Source organism: Pochonia chlamydosporia, chromosome 5, assembly GCF_001653235.2.
Source record: "Pochonia chlamydosporia 170 chromosome 5, whole genome shotgun sequence".
Lineage (NCBI taxonomy): Eukaryota > Fungi > Ascomycota > Sordariomycetes > Hypocreales > Clavicipitaceae > Pochonia > Pochonia chlamydosporia.
In genome coordinates this window covers 3,354,569-3,371,020 of record NC_035794.1, presented here as the reverse complement: position 1 = coordinate 3,371,020, position 16,452 = coordinate 3,354,569, and the positions used below count along the sequence as shown (strand labels likewise).

At 50.5% G+C, this 16,452-nt stretch overlaps 4 protein-coding genes across 4 annotated transcripts; 2 read left to right on the top strand and 2 right to left on the bottom strand.

The window, feature by feature from the left end:
* Positions 1-97: 97 nt before the first annotated feature.
* Positions 98-1,701, top strand: VFPPC_06324 (OXA1-like protein; the record flags this gene model as incomplete). Its single annotated transcript, XM_018285372.1, has 3 exons — positions 98-172; positions 260-1,156; positions 1,219-1,701. The coding sequence occupies 3 exons, from the start codon at positions 98-100 to the stop codon at positions 1,699-1,701; spliced, it is 1,455 nt and encodes a 484-aa protein (XP_018142481.1).
* Positions 1,702-2,154: 453 nt separating this feature from the next.
* Positions 2,155-4,050, bottom strand: VFPPC_06323 (hypothetical protein; the record flags this gene model as incomplete). The annotated part of the gene is made up of 5 exons (XM_018285371.1): positions 2,155-2,238; positions 2,298-2,890; positions 2,955-3,171; positions 3,237-3,512; positions 3,688-4,050. The coding sequence occupies 5 exons, from the start codon at positions 4,048-4,050 to the stop codon at positions 2,155-2,157; spliced, it is 1,533 nt and encodes a 510-aa protein (XP_018142480.1).
* A 4,388-nt stretch (positions 4,051-8,438) lies between these two features.
* Positions 8,439-9,080, top strand: VFPPC_06322 (hypothetical protein; the record flags this gene model as incomplete). The annotated part of the gene is made up of 1 exon (XM_018285370.1): positions 8,439-9,080. One exon carries the CDS (start codon positions 8,439-8,441, stop codon positions 9,078-9,080), a length of 642 nt encoding a protein of 213 aa, XP_018142479.1.
* Positions 9,081-9,900: 820 nt separating this feature from the next.
* On the bottom strand, positions 9,901-15,061 carry VFPPC_06321 (ankyrin repeats (3 copies) domain-containing protein; the record flags this gene model as incomplete). Its single annotated transcript, XM_018285369.1, has 9 exons — positions 9,901-11,510; positions 11,586-11,776; positions 11,835-11,935; positions 12,006-12,725; positions 12,779-13,205; positions 13,259-13,721; positions 14,780-14,833; positions 14,907-14,996; positions 15,049-15,061. The coding sequence occupies 9 exons, from the start codon at positions 15,059-15,061 to the stop codon at positions 9,901-9,903; spliced, it is 3,669 nt and encodes a 1,222-aa protein (XP_018142478.1).
* Positions 15,062-16,452: the final 1,391 nt, after the last annotated feature.

The window sequence follows — 16,452 nt, the reverse complement described above, 5'->3', positions numbered from 1 at the left end:
CAACTCACCCAAAAAATTGTCCAACCAACCACCAACGAAAGCCGCCGTGGAACATCGCGCTGATTTCCCAGAACATCCTTCACCACAAAACGCCGCGATGCTTCCCAGCCGAGCCATTGCGCGCTCCGTACCCTCATCAGGGGCACGGAGGCAACTCCAGACCCGATGGGCTGTAAGTGTTCCCCTAATTTCACACATTGCGATTCCTTGTGTCTAGCATGCTCAAGTCCGATAAACTGACAAGCTTCGCTCCTTTTAGAGCCCTCCCAGCGCCCTCTCACAACGACTCGGAAACGGTCGCCAATTCGGAACGTCGTTACGATCCGGGAACTCCAACATCACAGCTTCACCGTTCCGAACGCACAATGTCGCCGCCCCATTCATGCTCGGAGGTGTATCCTCATCGCGGCACTTCTCCCTCTGGGGGTACGGCAAGAAAAAGACACCCGAAGAAGCACCAGCGGCTACAAAACCCGAAACCTCAGCCCCTTCTGAAGCCGTCCGCCCCGTCGACCCAACGCCAGAAAATGACATCCCCACGCCTCCCACCGAACCCGCCGTTCCGGCCTCCGAAGTCGACCTCTCTTCCATCAGCGACATCGTCAACGGCCAGGACATTCTCAATATGCCCGAACAGATAGGGTACCTGAGCGCCCTTGGGCTCGACTATGGTGTGGGCCCCACGTCCATCATGCAATGGGTGCTCGAGCACGTCCATGTCTATAGCGGCCTGGGCTGGGGCGCCTCCATCATGGCTACGGCCGTCTTCCTCCGCTGCCTCATGTTCTACCCGCAGATTCGCAGTCTCAAGTTCAACGCCGTCATGCAAAATCTCCGCAAGGATCCTCGGTCCCAAGAGGCAATGAAGCTGGTCCAGCAGGGTTTCGCAAACCAGGATAATGAAATGCGCCAAAAGGGCCAGTACCTGAACAAGATGCTCAAGGAGCAGTACGGGGCTAGCAACTGGGGCATGCTGTGGTCGTTTGGTCAAATCCCGTTTACATTTGGACTGTTCCGCATTGTCAGCGGCATGACGAATGTGCCTGTGCCGGCAATGGAGACAGCCGGGTATCTCTGGTTTCCGGACCTGACGGCCACGGATCCCTACTTTATCCTTCCTGCCGCCGGTACAGCTCTCATGATTGGAGCTCTGGCCGTACGTTGTCCCCCATAAACGTGTAGCTTTGCAAAGTAAAATCTAACAATACCTCATCGCAGATCAACGCCAAACACACCCCCGAGTCACAGAAGAAGATGCTTAAAACAATGACCTATGTATTCGGTGTAGTCGGCTTCATCGGCACCACATTCCTCTCCGCCGCCGTGAACCTCATGACCGTCGCCCTCGGCGCGTCCACCCTCATCACTGCCATCGTCCTCAACAACGCCCTCGTCCGCCGAACCGTCGGTCTCCCCCCTCATCCCACCGCTACCCCAGCCCCTACCACCAAGCAAACCACCTACGAAGCTCCGCGTGCAGCGAACACACCCGAGCCTGGTCTGCGAGAACGCCTCAACACCAGCCTCAACGACATGAAGAAGGGCATGTCTGACCAAATCACCAACTATACAGGTACTTATAGTGGCACGGATGAAGAAAAGGCAGAGAGAAAGCGAAAGGAGTTGATTCGCAAGTTGGAAGACACGCGCAAGCAGCAGGAGCGTGATGAGTTTGAGAGGAAGTACAAGGGTAAGAGTTAAAGAGGCGGATCTTGTGTCGGACATGAGAGAGTGGATAAAATGTAACTTTTATGTATCTTGTGTACAAAAGGGTGTTTTAGAGGCTTCTTGGGACAGAATATGGTTCCGGTAGAACCAGGTATATCTCCCTAGACAATGTGATTGTACAATAGAATTTCAAGACTACAACAACTCCTGATAATTAGAGGGGGCTGTGGGACTACGGGGAGGGACGAATGTCAAAATGCACCTTTCATCAAACATTATGAGTATGATCAGCTTGCCCTTTGTGGAGCATCTATTCATGTAATTAATATTGAGGGAAAAACCATTCAGCAATTATAATGTAGGGATATCGTCATGCGATGAGGCCTCTCCCATCCATCTGCCCTACGTCATGTGCTTCGTAATAAGTGACGGTTCAAGAGCAAACTATTGTCTCCAGTAAAAGCTCAATTCGATCATGTCCTTGAACTAGAACACGGTTCCGTCGCTATCAATAAGAATAGGTGGCTCCTTGGTATTCGGCCGGTTAATTTCGGCGATTTCGCGGCCCCCCTATACGACAGTTAGCATTCAATGGTCGCTGAGAGCATGAAGACGGTTTGTAAACCAACCTTCCAACTTCCTGCCTCCAAGAGCTGAGGCAGTGTCATCTCGTTGCCGGCAAGTTCTTTTTGCAGATACTTGTTGACTTCCGCACAAAGGACATCAAGTAAGCCGACTGTTGCACCACGCCATTCAACCACCACGTCATCGCTAGGCTCGAACATGGGAGCTACCTCCACTCCCTTATGGCCAGTCCGGCGACAGTAGTTGGTGTAGTTTTGGAGACCGCGATCCATATCGTCCTTCTTCAAATTCAGCACGCCAAGATCCACAAACAAACCGCCATTACGGTACTCTGGTAAACCCGTAAGCAATTCAGTTCCGGCAAAGTGCATATTGAGCAGCGACTGCATTGGTTGCATGAGAGAGTATGTGAGCCATTGCGTGAGTTTGTGGAACGGCAGTATGGATTCCCATGATGCGGCACCTGGGTTGGGCATGGCCTGGCACGGCCATGCATCTCCAAGAGACACACCATTCAAGGCCGTCCGAGATGGAGGCCAAATGGGCGCCAGACCATTCATCAGGACGTTCCAAAGGACTGGCAATGGTACGATTAGCATCGAAGACGCTTGAGTGGACGGGTGAGAAAGCAAGTGATCTGTCACAACAAAGTTAGCCCGAGGAGGGAGCTCCGAGAAACATGTACATCGAATGATTCTTACCAATCATGTTTCCAGGTCTGCCATCTGCTCCGAAGTAATCCGTTTTATCGCCAAGCGCGCCAGCAAGCCGAATGAGCAGGTCGGTACGACCTTCTAAGCCGGCTAATTCATTCCCAGTGCGAGACTGAAGCCCAATTTCAAGCTTTGCCACAGTCAAAGCCCTAAGTCCGTCCTTGTCCACCTGAAATTTGTTCCCTGCGTCACCGGAGAAGAGACCCTTTGGCAAATCATCAGTTTTGCTCGCCCAAACATCAGAGATTTGGGTAGTAGCTACACTCTTACCTCTTTGAACATTTCCAAGCTGGCAACGGCGAGGCCCTCCGAACGTCGATAAATCTTGCCATTCTCCTTGCTTTTATAACTCCACTGAGTACCCGCGCCAGCATCAAGCAAGACGCTCACTAGAAAAAGGTCGATGAGTCGACGACAACGTTCGGTGCTATCCACGGAATCTGGCCAAGAATCGGTCAGCTCTTTGACTCGGTCGCGGCCGCCAACACAAAAATGCTGGTATCGTCCATGGCCAGGTATGCTAGTAAATGGGGCATCGTAATCTCGCTATCATCCAGGTCAGCAAGACTAGCTTGTGCGTTGCAAAAAATAAATCTGTGAAATTGCTTCTTAGAGACAGCGGTGATGAAACGTCATCGTATCGGCCCTCTCCGGAAGGCAATCGGGATCATAGGCGAGTAATGACACAGCGCTCGACATGTTTGGTAGTGGTGAAGCCTACCTTAATGAGGCCGGAAACAAAAGTAACCACGTCTGTTAACTTGGTGAGGTCGACATCAAAGTGATTTAGCTCGTTACGCTTCGCCTTGTCCATAATAATCTGGCTCCTGTCCCTCACGGCGCCCAAGCTTCGGAGGTATCCGACAGGGTCCAACTGAGGGTCGGGAGGTCGTGGAAGATCGACCTTGGGCAGCTTGACTGGTGACATTGGTGATAGTGGTGTGCCTCCTGATGTGAAGCTTCCAGCTGAGATGCGATTTCCGATACCCCGTGAATTTGCAGAGGCAAAACTGGCCGTTGATTGTGAAGCTGCGATGGACGAGTTACCCTTGGGAACCTTGTCCTTTCGAGAAAAGATGCCCATTTTGGTTGGCTCTCTGATACGAAGTCCGAAACTTAATCAGGCACACTCGCAGGTGGCCGAGAGGGGCAGGGTGCGGGGAGAGCTCTCTCTCGGCTTGAGAGCCGCAGGTGACAAGTGACAGATCGTTCGGTGGGATGGTAGATATGCTGACCTGTCGACGGTGCATGTATGTTCAAGATTGCTGTTGCGGTGGGATTTGTCGACTGGCACGCTGGTCGATTATATCAAGTTGGAGAACAATAGTGGTCGTTAGCCAGGCAAATGAAGAGAATTTGAGAACCGTAATGATCCGGCCCTAAAATGAAAGAGCAAGACGGATGCTTTTGAAGTGGCGGCCCAGGTTCCCAGTTTCCCAGGGACAAGACAGGCGACCCGACTCAAGAGACGAAGGAGCAGGGGTCTCGGCGGGGACTGGAAGGCAAACTAGGCCGCCTCGGTGGCCGTGTCCCAAGGTCTGGTCTGTCCAAGCTGGGACTGGTGGTCCACTCACTCCTGTGTGCTCCGTCCTTTATTTGAGCGTCAAATGATTGCTCGGGGATCCAGGCGCCAGGCCAAAGTCAATGGAGAGCACGTTGAGACTTGGTGTAGGGCGGATGGGACGCCGATTGGTGTTGAACAAACGCGCGTGGAGCAGTTAGGGGGCAGCAGGTCATCAAGGACGCGCCTATCTCACTTGGAATTTTGTATAAATCTCCAACATGCATCATTGGGATCATGGCCCATGAGTCCACAGCCTGTCTCAGGCCGGCTGTTTATGTCGACGACTGATCCGTTTTTTTTTTTTTTTGGAAACCTCTCGCCTCGTACTTCGTACCCTTTGCTTATTCAGCTTGATTTGTTCTCGAGCTGGCTTGCCTGGGGGTTGTGCCACTTGGCAGAAGCCAGAAAATGCAAAATGGTCAGGACCGATGGAGTATATTTCGCCGCGGCCGAGCCTTGGTCAACAATGGCAGTTGCAACAGTAGTGAATGCTGGCAAGTGGCTGCCCTAGATTTCCGTGTCCCTGGTTAGCCTCCGTCGATCAACGGTTTTGGGCAATTGCAAATGCCCTACCACGTCTTCCCTGAGTCAGTCGGTTCTGTCAGTGCCGTCAGTGCGGTTGAGGGCTTTTGGTGACAGAGTAGAGCGGGTTGCGGATTAGCTCCATGGCGTCTTTGGAAGGATCAAATGCTTCGTGAGCCCTGCGAGGTCTTTGATCCGTGGCTCTCGTCCAAAGACACGCCCGGTGATGTCTTTGCCTTGTGGGCATTCTGATGTGTGGAAACAACAATCGAATGCCCAGATTGCAGCCTCCCAACAGGCATGGGGTAGCGGAACCGGAAACATGTGCCAGCCAAGCGTCAAGGTTGCCAAACACCTGCAACCTTGACATCACAGGTAATTATCGGCCAAGTGGCCAACTTTTTGTCTTCCATGTCCGCGGGCCAACTGCTCGAAACAAGGGTCCGTCAGGATATTGCTTCTTCGCGCCTTTCGAGCCCGAGCAAGGGAATGGAACGCCTAAAATACGCCATGCAGCACACACGTTGTAGCTTGTAGCCGCGCTCTGTTGGCGTCTAACAACATCTGGTTGTTCCGAAAGCACAAGACAGGCTCAGAGTGGCCCCTTTTGTGGGTTGACGGCGTCGGCATTCGAAGTGGTTTTGTGCGACAAGACGTACGGAGTCCATTGAGATGGTGCCCGAATGATATCTTGCAAATCCATGCAATTCGCTGTGACCTGAGACTCTCCGAAATGACAGAATGACGTTGAACAAGCCCGGAGAGCATTCAACAAGTAGCCGTATGTCCATTGTCACCACTTACCTGCTAGTCCGGGTGGGCTGAAGGTGACATTGGTCACAGGTCGTTTCTGATGTGTTACCTGACAGGATCAAGCTTTTGCCAATTGTCCATGTGTTGTGCATGAAACATGCTGCAAGCCAAAAGACGGTTCCTTCTTCCGGGTTGCCTGACGAGCTGCACGAATTGGTGCATGGATGCGATGTGATGTGATGCTCAACTGCTCGCAGGGTGGTCCATCCGTAGATGCAGGCGACTGCATGCAATACAGCCCAACAGCTTTCAAAGCAAACGGCCTGGCAGAATCCAATCCGCTGCCTTGAAATGTTTTGTGCGGAGAGCGGGAGCAATCTATCTCGATACCATGGCCTGACTTCCAAGTTGATACCTAGCGACTTTACATGGACGGGGATGGTGTTGGCGGCTACTTCCGCAATGAAAGGACTAGACGAGAGCTCCTTCCCTTCCTGGGGACACAAACGTAGTCTTGGCAATCCTCTCCTTCGCATGTTTCGTTTTGACTGCATCTTCAACATCCCAGCACTGCAAATGCCAACGCAACAACAACAAAAAAGCCCTCATGTCCAAATTTGCAATTTGCAAAGATTCGCCGTAAACAAGGTTTGTCATTGACTGGGATCGACTGTTTTTGTTGCAGTCTGGTTTGGTATGGCCATGGATCACTGACTGGACAGGGGCCACCGACAACGCTTCCTTTCAATGTCTTGTTGAAGAGAATGGTCCGTGGTTCTCGGCATCCACTCCCAGACAAGTCGTTCACTCCGAGCAATCGACATTATCTCTCACCGCGGCGAACACATGGACCCTGCGTGCTCGTCCAAGCATAGGAATTGCTCCACGGCCTCAAAGCTAGTCAACAAATACACCAGCGATATGGTTCCTTGGATGCAGCGGGAACCACCAGCATTGGATTGGGCATGCCAGGCCTGTGGTGTCTCTTGACCACAACATCAAAATGGAAATCGAGGAGCACTCAACACCATCACATCACCCCTACGCAAGCCCAAGCCATGCAGGTCTTCCTGGATTGGCGAGGCACAGAACTTGTGAGAGTTGAGCCCACACAGTTGGGATCAAGCTAGCAGCCGCTTGGAATGTGAACTTTATGCAAGGCACCAAACGCCACATGGTTCTATGAGAATTCTGTCACTGGGATCATTCAAGCCATGCCTGTCAGGGGTTGCAATGGTCCTGTCCAACCAATTTAGAAGAAACTGGGGAAATCCAAACTTCCAGTCAACCACCCAAAAACCACCCCAGTCAAGATACATTTGCAATATACCCTTGCTTTCGATTCAAGCCACCCACCACACCGATTGACTCGGTCGATGGGGTCTCTACCAGGGCAGGCAAACCTGATATTGAGGGCTATCGGGAGCAGAAAGCTGGTCGGAAGTGGCTCCAATGACTGGCAGGTGTAGCAGGCAGGCTGGCTTCCAGTCCTGTCAAGGTTGTTTTGCTGTATTTCACACCGATCCAAAGGCAGGATGAGGGCTGCAAGCCAAGATTACCGCCTCACCGTCGCAATTGTTGGTTTCCGTGCTCCGTAACAGGCCCGTATTGTTCCGTCCAAGAGAGCTTGTCCCTGGCCATGTGTTGGCGAGAAAACATCAAGGCAAAGTTGATCACACCGTGACGGTGACGTTACAAGCTCGGCGGCTCCAGGTTTCGTACCCTGTACTAGGAGTCGGCAACTATCAGGATACTTGTTCCAAGACTCGCGTTGCCAATTGATGATTTCAATAATCTGTTGTGGGTCTCCTACAGATTACGGTGGTGTCACGCACTTGTTTGGATGGCGCGACGGTCTTCTATCGACCAAAGGAGAGCAATTGTGGTGACATTGTGCCGATATTTGCAATTCTAATAAAGCGTGTGAGACGGGCCGCCAGCCTAGAGTTACCCGCTTTCAAGTCTCGGTCTTATTGTCTTTCTTTTGCCATCAGCCAGCCCCTTTCTACAAATGATTTGTTATTTCATGGCTTCACTTATGGCTTATCAGTGTCGACCAAGACCACCCACCACCTGGCGAAGTCGTTACAAGTTGGTGTCAAGGTTAAGCACTACACCAACATTCGCTTCCTGCCCTTGCATCAACAGCCAGCCAGTCAACTGCGGTATGCATTAGACTCAACCGCCATGAGTATATTCACCGCAAAACAGATAGGCATTTGTACGGAAGTGACATGTCGACCTCAGCTGAGCCACACATTTATGGCAAATGTGAGAGGGCTGGATGGGCTGAGATGCCACGACTTCCAGCTGACACGCGACCGCCGATGATAAGATACGGGGATGGATAAAGAGCAGGAATTTCAAATTGACATCAGCTGCGCCAACACGTCTACTAAAAGGATTCGAATTATTTCTAAGTATAGGCAGACTCGCGACCGATCGGCAGACTTGAAGGGATGTGAATGCGCGACGTGGTTCATTCCAGCGAAGCGCACCCCGCGTTTAATTAAATCGTAATTAAACTGATCTGACGCCATGGCGAGGCAACCCATAGGCCGTCTCCCAACGTGGATTGAACTTCAAGAAACCATCCACGGAGAAAATTGCTTCCCAATACGAGGTTGAAGAAAATGACCAACTTCAACAGCATTTTCGCGGCGTATGCGGCCATCACCACAACGAACGCCCAACTGATAACACCCACTGATCTCCCTGCCATCTCCCACAACTTCCACCTCATAGCGCACGTCAAATCTCCCAACGTGACTCAATTCACCGCCGGCATTGAAAACTGGCAGGTCATATCTCTACCAGGATCAGGATGTCATGAGCCTCTCATCTTGAGGAAACCAGCGGACAATGGCACCGACGCAGGCACAACATTTTGGTTCAACCCCGAAACAACGGGCGTAGCCTACGGTGACGGACAAGACATGAAGAGTCTATCGATTCCAAGAGGGGGCCATGGCGAACGAGCGCTGAGTATGGATTGCAGCAAGGGGACTTCGGAGGTGGGCGTGGCCTCTGTGGACGACGGACCACAGCTGGTGTATCGGAATAATGCCACGTTCTACGTATGTCCGAGGAGGATAAGGTCACAGGCGGTAGCGCAGTTATTGTATAGGGAGGGTGAAGAGCCTTTGCCGTATATGTGTGCCGATGTGGTCTTGTTTGCGAAGAGAGCGAGGGGGAAGAGGAGGGGGGATGGGTCGGCGGTGGTTTGTTGTACGGATGTTAGGGACGGGGTTTGTGTGTTGCCTATTCGGCCATAGTTGATTCGTGTTGGGAATCGAGGTGATACTCTTTGGGATTTTTCGTTGATGTTGATGTGCTGCGTCGTGGATAAGTGTTTCGATGGAAGTGACCATGCAAGATACGGGGGAAAACATCTCGTTTCTCGAATACTCCCAGTATAGTATAGTTCACGCTTATGGCAAAAAGTCCTACCTTCCGTCTTGAATCTTGTGTTCTTGAACTTCTTGGGATCGCTCATTTCTGGTGTATTAATGGGGTGCTGTCTTGCGAGGCCTTCGGCATGGCCACCACGTTTTGTTTTTGAGCGTGGGATACATTCATGGGAAGAGTGTCGAAATGACTGGATGGTTGAAGCGATACTGACGAGTCTGCTGGAAGAAATGGCTGGAACTGTCACTGTGATAGGCGACGGTCTTGCAAGTGCTCAGGTTGCGAGTTTGACTTTCTCGATTGATACGAGAGGTTTGGAAGGCAAAACACTTAATTGGAATTGGTTAAGCTAAGATGCGTTGCTTGGGCGTACATAAGACAGCTTGTGTAACTTCCATGTTGTCATATAGCCATAGTTATCTGCACGTTCTGGGACGAGAAACAAGTTTACATCTGGTAATAGGAAATGACGACTTCATTCAATCTAGGTACTTGTCAAACATGCTAACATAACCAGCATCCTGCATATGAGACTTGTCCACACCACGTTGCTTCCAACCTTTCAACCTATACTGCCAAGTTCAATTAACCCGCTTCTTCCGAGATACTCCAACGAGACTCCCCATACCGTGGCAATGCTTCGGAGCCTGGGCTCAAAAGTCCGCATGACCATGACGCATCTGTGTATTATTCAGGCGCTATCAAGTCCAATTCTTTGTACCAGTACTCTACCTGGTGCTTCTTGTACTGGTTCTGACTCGGTGCAGGTTTCGACTCATCCTTATCCTTGGTCGGATCTTCGAAGATGACACCCAGAGCTTCAGCCCCCTGTTTCTGGCTCTTCGAGATATTAGCCTCTTCCAAAAGCTTCGTTTCGACATCCATCCGGGGCCACCAGAACTTTTCCCAGAAGTCGGTATATCCAGCGGGTTGACCCGAGTAGTCCTTGACTCGTGAGCGCAAGCCTTCCTCGAACTCGGCGACTAGTGACTCAAACAGCTCCAGCATAGGCTCGTCGTATTGCGTTGCCTCGATTTCCTCGTCTGTGGGACGACTCGGTTCCCAGGGTCTGACTAGTTGGCAACACGTATGCACCATTTCCAACGCTTCGAATGTCATTATTCGCATGGCGGCAAGGTGTTCTTCCATTCTCCAACCCGTTATCGTGGCGATCCTGAAAATTTGGAAGAACTCATATGGGTACATACGAAAGAGGAAGATCCTGGGATACATCTTGAACCCCTTTAGGAAATAGGTTAGAGCGGTGCAGCCGCCGGGAGAGCATATACACGGACAGTTGTCAGCGACCCCCAAAAGTGGGATAAAACTCCAGAGGGCCTTGATGGGCTCTAGGAAGTGGTCATGAGGCCGAGACTTCTCCTCATCCGTGGTGCCGGATTCCAAGGCTCCGCGGACTAGCGACTCTCCCAGTCGTGCGAGCGCAAGATGCCCAACGGTGACGGCATCAACCATTTGAGGTTTGGGCGGTGAAGCTGCCATTGTCACGCGTTGGGAGAAATCTGCACCACGTTTGAACAACCAGTCGTACATCCTGGCCATATTATATGTGCTAGTGTAGTGGAAATTCATCACTGCGCGCCCCTTTCTACCTACCCACAGCCCGAGTTCGTGAAAACCCATGTTGTAGAACCGTTCAGCAATCTCCACGGTTACATAGATGTCACAATATAGCGATGTTGAGGAATAGTTGACCCTGAGAGGCTGAGGAAGACCACCAAGCTTTTTGTATAGCAGATCCAACACGTCCCGGACCTCTGTATAAAGTATGGAAGGCTTATGCAGCCCTAGGCGAGATGATTCGACGAACGGCAAGTTTTCTAAAGCCAGATTCTTAAGCCGATCAAGACGATCCTTCAGGTGACGCAAATAGCGAGACCAGCATCGTTTCGTGGAATAATAGAGATAGGAAGCATGCCCAAAGCTCTTGTCAATAAAGAGGGCGCAGTCAGCTTGGAGAAGAATGACAACACAATCCGCACAGCTACACCGGGAACACTTCGATACTGATGGCCTTGGTGCTCGACAACGGTGACGACTTAACAGCATGGCGTAAACCAGTGCCGTGTCTCCATAGTTGTCCTTCTGGTTCATTAGGCTGCCGTCCGCATACTTTATAAGAACTCTCAGGCATGCCGGTTTATCTGCAGCAATGTGCAGCGGGGTCTGGCCCATGCAATTGACTTCCTTTATCATGGAGGGATATTTCTTCAGGAGCGTCTCAACCTGTTTGTGGTCCTCTGCTAGGACCGCCAGGCTTAGAGGCCCATAACCCCATGCTAGAGACCATGTTAGTCAACGTGTGAGCCTCATAAAGGGCAGAAACATAACATGGTTTTAGCTTTATTACTAACCTTCGGCACATTGTACTGAGTTTCGAACCGGCCCCTTGCGGACGAAAATTGCTAATGGTGCCGGGTCCTCCTCATGGTCCACCTCCCACTGTTGGTGCATCGTATGATCGCCGGGTGAGCTCAGCATCATGTCGAGCATTTCCACTTTTGCAGGAATATCTGTGTAGTAGAACGTTCTTTGCATAAAGCTTCTGAGAAAGACATTAGGCTACAACTACACCAAAAGTCGTTTAACGCTCTAAAACCTACCTGTCATCAGGCTTGTCGAAACCCGCTGGAACACCCCAGTTCATCAGCGTTAGGAACCAGTGACGAATTGTAGAATGTGACAGTATATGCATATCATCCATCTATGTTATATGTCAGTTTCGTCAAAGCAAAACTTGACAGGCATATAATAAGTTGAAACCTTCCACTTACATTGAAAATGAAATACCACAATAAAGACCGGCTGTTTCTGTCGATATCCCTGGGAGAAGCTCTGGGTGTCTTGCCGCTATACACCTTGGCGAGTCTCCCCAACGCTGTGGCCGCAAACCGTTCATACGTTGGCTTATCTAGTGGAACGTAGGGGTCTGTGGTTTTTCGATTGTGGAAACGGCTGTAATTTCGACAGAATCTCAGCAGCGTCCAGTATATTCTGTATGCTGGAGAGCTGCCACCATGTATGGCTGGACGATAACTCATGACTGGACTAATACTCCAACCTCCGGCCCCAGACGTCACGCTGAGTGTCAGTTCAACAGCCGTACCTAGGACGCGAGTCAAGCCATGGAGTCGAAAGCTAGTGGTTTGGACGGGCTTGCTTTCGTGCATATCGGCCTGTGGACATCCAGGTAGGTGTTCCTGTTTGCTGGTAGTATGTAGAAGTGGGAATCCCATCCACCGGATAGATTGCTGCTCGACTCGAGTCCTCAACCCGCCATACTGTGGGCAGATACAGGTTAACTTTGATGATAGCAGCGAGACAGCACTACTCATTTGGATTTCGCTACAGGCAGTTGGTGGTTCCGGAGTGCCATTGTCAGGTTGACTTGCATGATCCAAGGCCGCGTTGTCGCACAGAGCCTTCAAGTTACCTGGCTTTGCGGCCAGACGGCGAACCAACAGCTCTGTCGATGCTGCCGATACCTGTTTCTCCTGGAGCTGTTGTTGGTATTTAGACCGCAAGTGAAGGTTGGCGGCAAACTTACCTTAGTTCTTCGCCGGCTGAACCGGTGAGCCTGATCGATGCAACACTCTTTGAGCTGATTTTCGATTTCAGCAAGAGATTTCTGCTGCGCTTCGATTTGGAGCTGTTGCTTTTGAAAGGATTGTAGACTGAGTTCGACCCGCCTCGTCGTCTCGCCTACTTCCTGTATTTCGTTCGAATTCTTTCCGTGCAGCACATTACTTTCACTACCTTGTGTTGATAGAACTCGAGTATCGTGGGATAGAGACTGTCCGAGGGCTTCGAGAATATGGAGAGACCTCTCAATATCCGGCAGTTTGTTACGAATTTCTGCGATAGAGTGCCCAAGTGTCGCGATACCCGATGCAATGGCCCCCGTGTTTGACGCCGAGGCATTTGCCTTCGTATCAAGTTCTTCCACCTTGTCATTGGCCACCACTAAAGCACGCCTGTGGCCTAGTCAGTACATGAAACTCAAAAAGACTTGGTATGGAGAACGAACATAATGACATTCTGCAACGCGAGCATCAACGTCGAAATGCCTTGATCTAGACGGTCATCCAGCTCTCTAAGTTTCTGGCGATCGAATGGGTGTGTTAGGGTCTTAGCTGTCTCTTTCATCTTCGATTTCAACCGGGATTGCAATCCGTTGTTTCCTGTCAGACTGTCTACCAGCTTTATCAGAGCTGCGAGGTCTGTCTTGACAGCAGAGAGGCAATCTGGCACTGCTGCATCCTGCTGCACACCAGCTCTTTGCATACGGGTCATAATGTCGTCAAACGTGTTGACCAAATTCAGACGGCATTCGTTCTTTCTTTGTAAAGACGAGAGCTCTGTAGAACGGTTTTTGACTAGGTCTCTAGAGAGGGTCAGGCCGAACGTGAAGCTACCGCCGCCGAGCCCAGCCATGGCGACGGAAAAGGCGACGGCCTTTAAGTATGAGCTGTACGACGTGAACTGGATCGCTGTTCAGAGACTATTAGGCACGAACTCGAGTATTCCGCCATCAAATGTTGGTTTTTGTCCTTTGATACAATGAGTCCATGGACATGATGGTCTTGCATTCTGACTTGGAGCTTCGGGCAGATGAGGTAAAGCCTTGTTGTCTGCCTCTTCGAAGGCTTGTGCGACTCTACCAAGACGAGGCGGTTGCTCGTTGCGTGTGAATGGCCAGGATGCTGCGTCATATGTCGGTCCTTGAGCAAGCTGCATCTCAGCTCATGCGACTCTGGTGGCCATTTGGTCAAGGCTGCCCTGAGGAGGAGCTTATACTCGAGCATCTTGCACTCCTATGCCAAGGTATCCGGTCTTTTCTGAGGCATGGCCTCGTCGTCATCGTATGAAAGCCAACAGAGACTTTACGTAGTTTACGGAGAGTTTGGGGCAAGGTCCCTCGAGTCCAAAATGGCGGGATGTACCAAATGGCCATCCACGACCCTCAGGCCGGACAGAGAGACTTGACATAAGAAACTTGATTTCGGGTTGTCCGCGGAACATTTGGAGTCGTTCAAGTCTGGTAATTCGTTAATGTGGAGTTGATGAACCAAAAGACTTGGTCAACGTTGACATCACAAGTTTTGGCAAGTACCGACAACAAAGAAGGTGCGACCAGACACAAGAAGAGCAAGAATATGGAAACCGCTAACGCTATTAGGACATGTGCTCTTTGAGTATTCCAACAAACAAGGACGTTAGGGCAAGGTACTATCATTTCCCTTGGTTCTAAGTTTTTTTCTTCTGCTTTGTCCAAAGTAAAAACCACTCTGCCAAATTGACGCTAATCTCACAAACAAACAGTAATGAAGTACTTGTCTCTCTTCGTTTCTGTCATGCCGAAGATGACGAGCCTGACACCCTCTAAACGTGAGCACTAAGATGCTGGCAAGAGGCTGCTATCGAACATTTGAAAAAGCTCTCTCTGTGGATATAAAGACGCATGATCCTTTTAGACCGCAAATATCGCTGTTCTACAGTTACTTGAGAACTTCAAAGACGACTGAACGGGTGGCCACCCTTAACTTACCAGAGTGTTCGTGCAACCCGTAGCCTGCCTCTGCTTTACCGCATCCGTCTCTCACTGAAGTGAGACGTTTGGTTAGTTTATTGGTGCCAGGACTGGAAGATGGGGAAACACAAAGATAATTTCTTACCCGTAGACGCCAAGACCTTTGCGAGAGGGTAACAAGATTCAAAAGCAGCTTGGATGTCTGGCCCGTGCTTCAAAGCCAGCACCATGTGAACTGGATTGACGTTAGTGAGTAATCCAGCTGGCCAATTTTAGCTTCCACTTACATTGATCCAGCATGGAGCTCACAAAACGAAGAAGACATATGAACATGGAGTCCAAATCAAGGAAAGGGGTAAGGAAACGGGGGGTGTGTCCAGTCTATGTTGGGCAAGTTTGATGGTCTAACCATCTGAGTGAAACGAAGAGAAGAATAGAAGGAGTGAAGGTTCCCGGGCGTGTATATAGATCGTAGCAGAGATACGGAGGGTTCTTCACGGAAGTCGTCTGGTCTGTCCCGGATCGGTCCCCATCCACTCGTATCCCGCTCGTCTAAACTCTCGACGATCCTGATACACGTCTTTGTTGGCCCATTTCGACGCAACACTTAGAGAGACGACCAAGTTTGACCTGTCCCAGTGCCGTTCCTGGAACTGGCTTCGCTCTCGCGGCTTCCTTCCGTTTTGTTTCCAAGCTTCGACTTCTCTGTTCCTCTCGGAGACGAAACCTTGCTCGACTGGACCGGTGAGTTGCTCGTTGGCAGTGCGACGTCTCGCAGAGTCGCTTGAACGGAGACGAACAAGCTGGCTTGCTTGTTACCCATGTTTGCTCCGACGGAGCCAAAGTCGCGCGAGCTGTCACAGCCCAGGCAACTTGAATGGTCTACTTCGGTAGAGCCACCACACCATGATTGTGTGGTTGAGTTGTCGTGGCAAGCCCAACTTGCAGTCTCTCCCTTGTCCACCGTGTGAAAGGACATTTTATGTCCCTCACAAGTCTAACTACTAAAAACACCCTCAGGAACCTGATAGAGAGGCTAGCAATAAGCAGGCAATAGTATTTTCTTTGAAGCTGAGATAACTGGGAGTCCATGTTGGAGAATGCTAGAGCCATCCTCAGAATCTGGGTTGAGCCCGTCCACGCGTACGGTGGCGGCTGCTGCTGTTGAACAGCTTTTGAGAAGTTTAATATTAGCAACATGAGTGCATCCAGCGACCTAGATGAGTTCAGAGACCAGTACGAGGACAAGTGGAGAAGAGAGATGCTGTTCAGTTGAACTGAGATGGGATGAAGTTTATGCTGGAGAATCTCAAAGTCATCCTTAGAATTCGCCTTCATGTAAAATTTTGGTTGCTGCCATTGAACAGCTCCTGAAAAGATAATATTAGAAACTTGAGCGCGCACTTTCGACGAGTTCAGACACAATTACGACTACAAGTGGAGAAGAGAGATGCTGTTCAGTTGAACTGACATCGGATGAAGTCTACGCTGGAGAATCTCAAAGTCACCCTTAGAATCCATTCACATGTGAAAAGGTGGTTGCTGCTATTGAACAGCTTCTAAACAGTTTATTGGAAGATGTGAGCGCAGCCAACCGTCTAGACGAGTTCAGAAATCATCGCGACAACAAGTGGAGAACAGAGATGTTGTTCAGTTGAACTGAACAAGACTGGGACTCTATGTTACAGAAT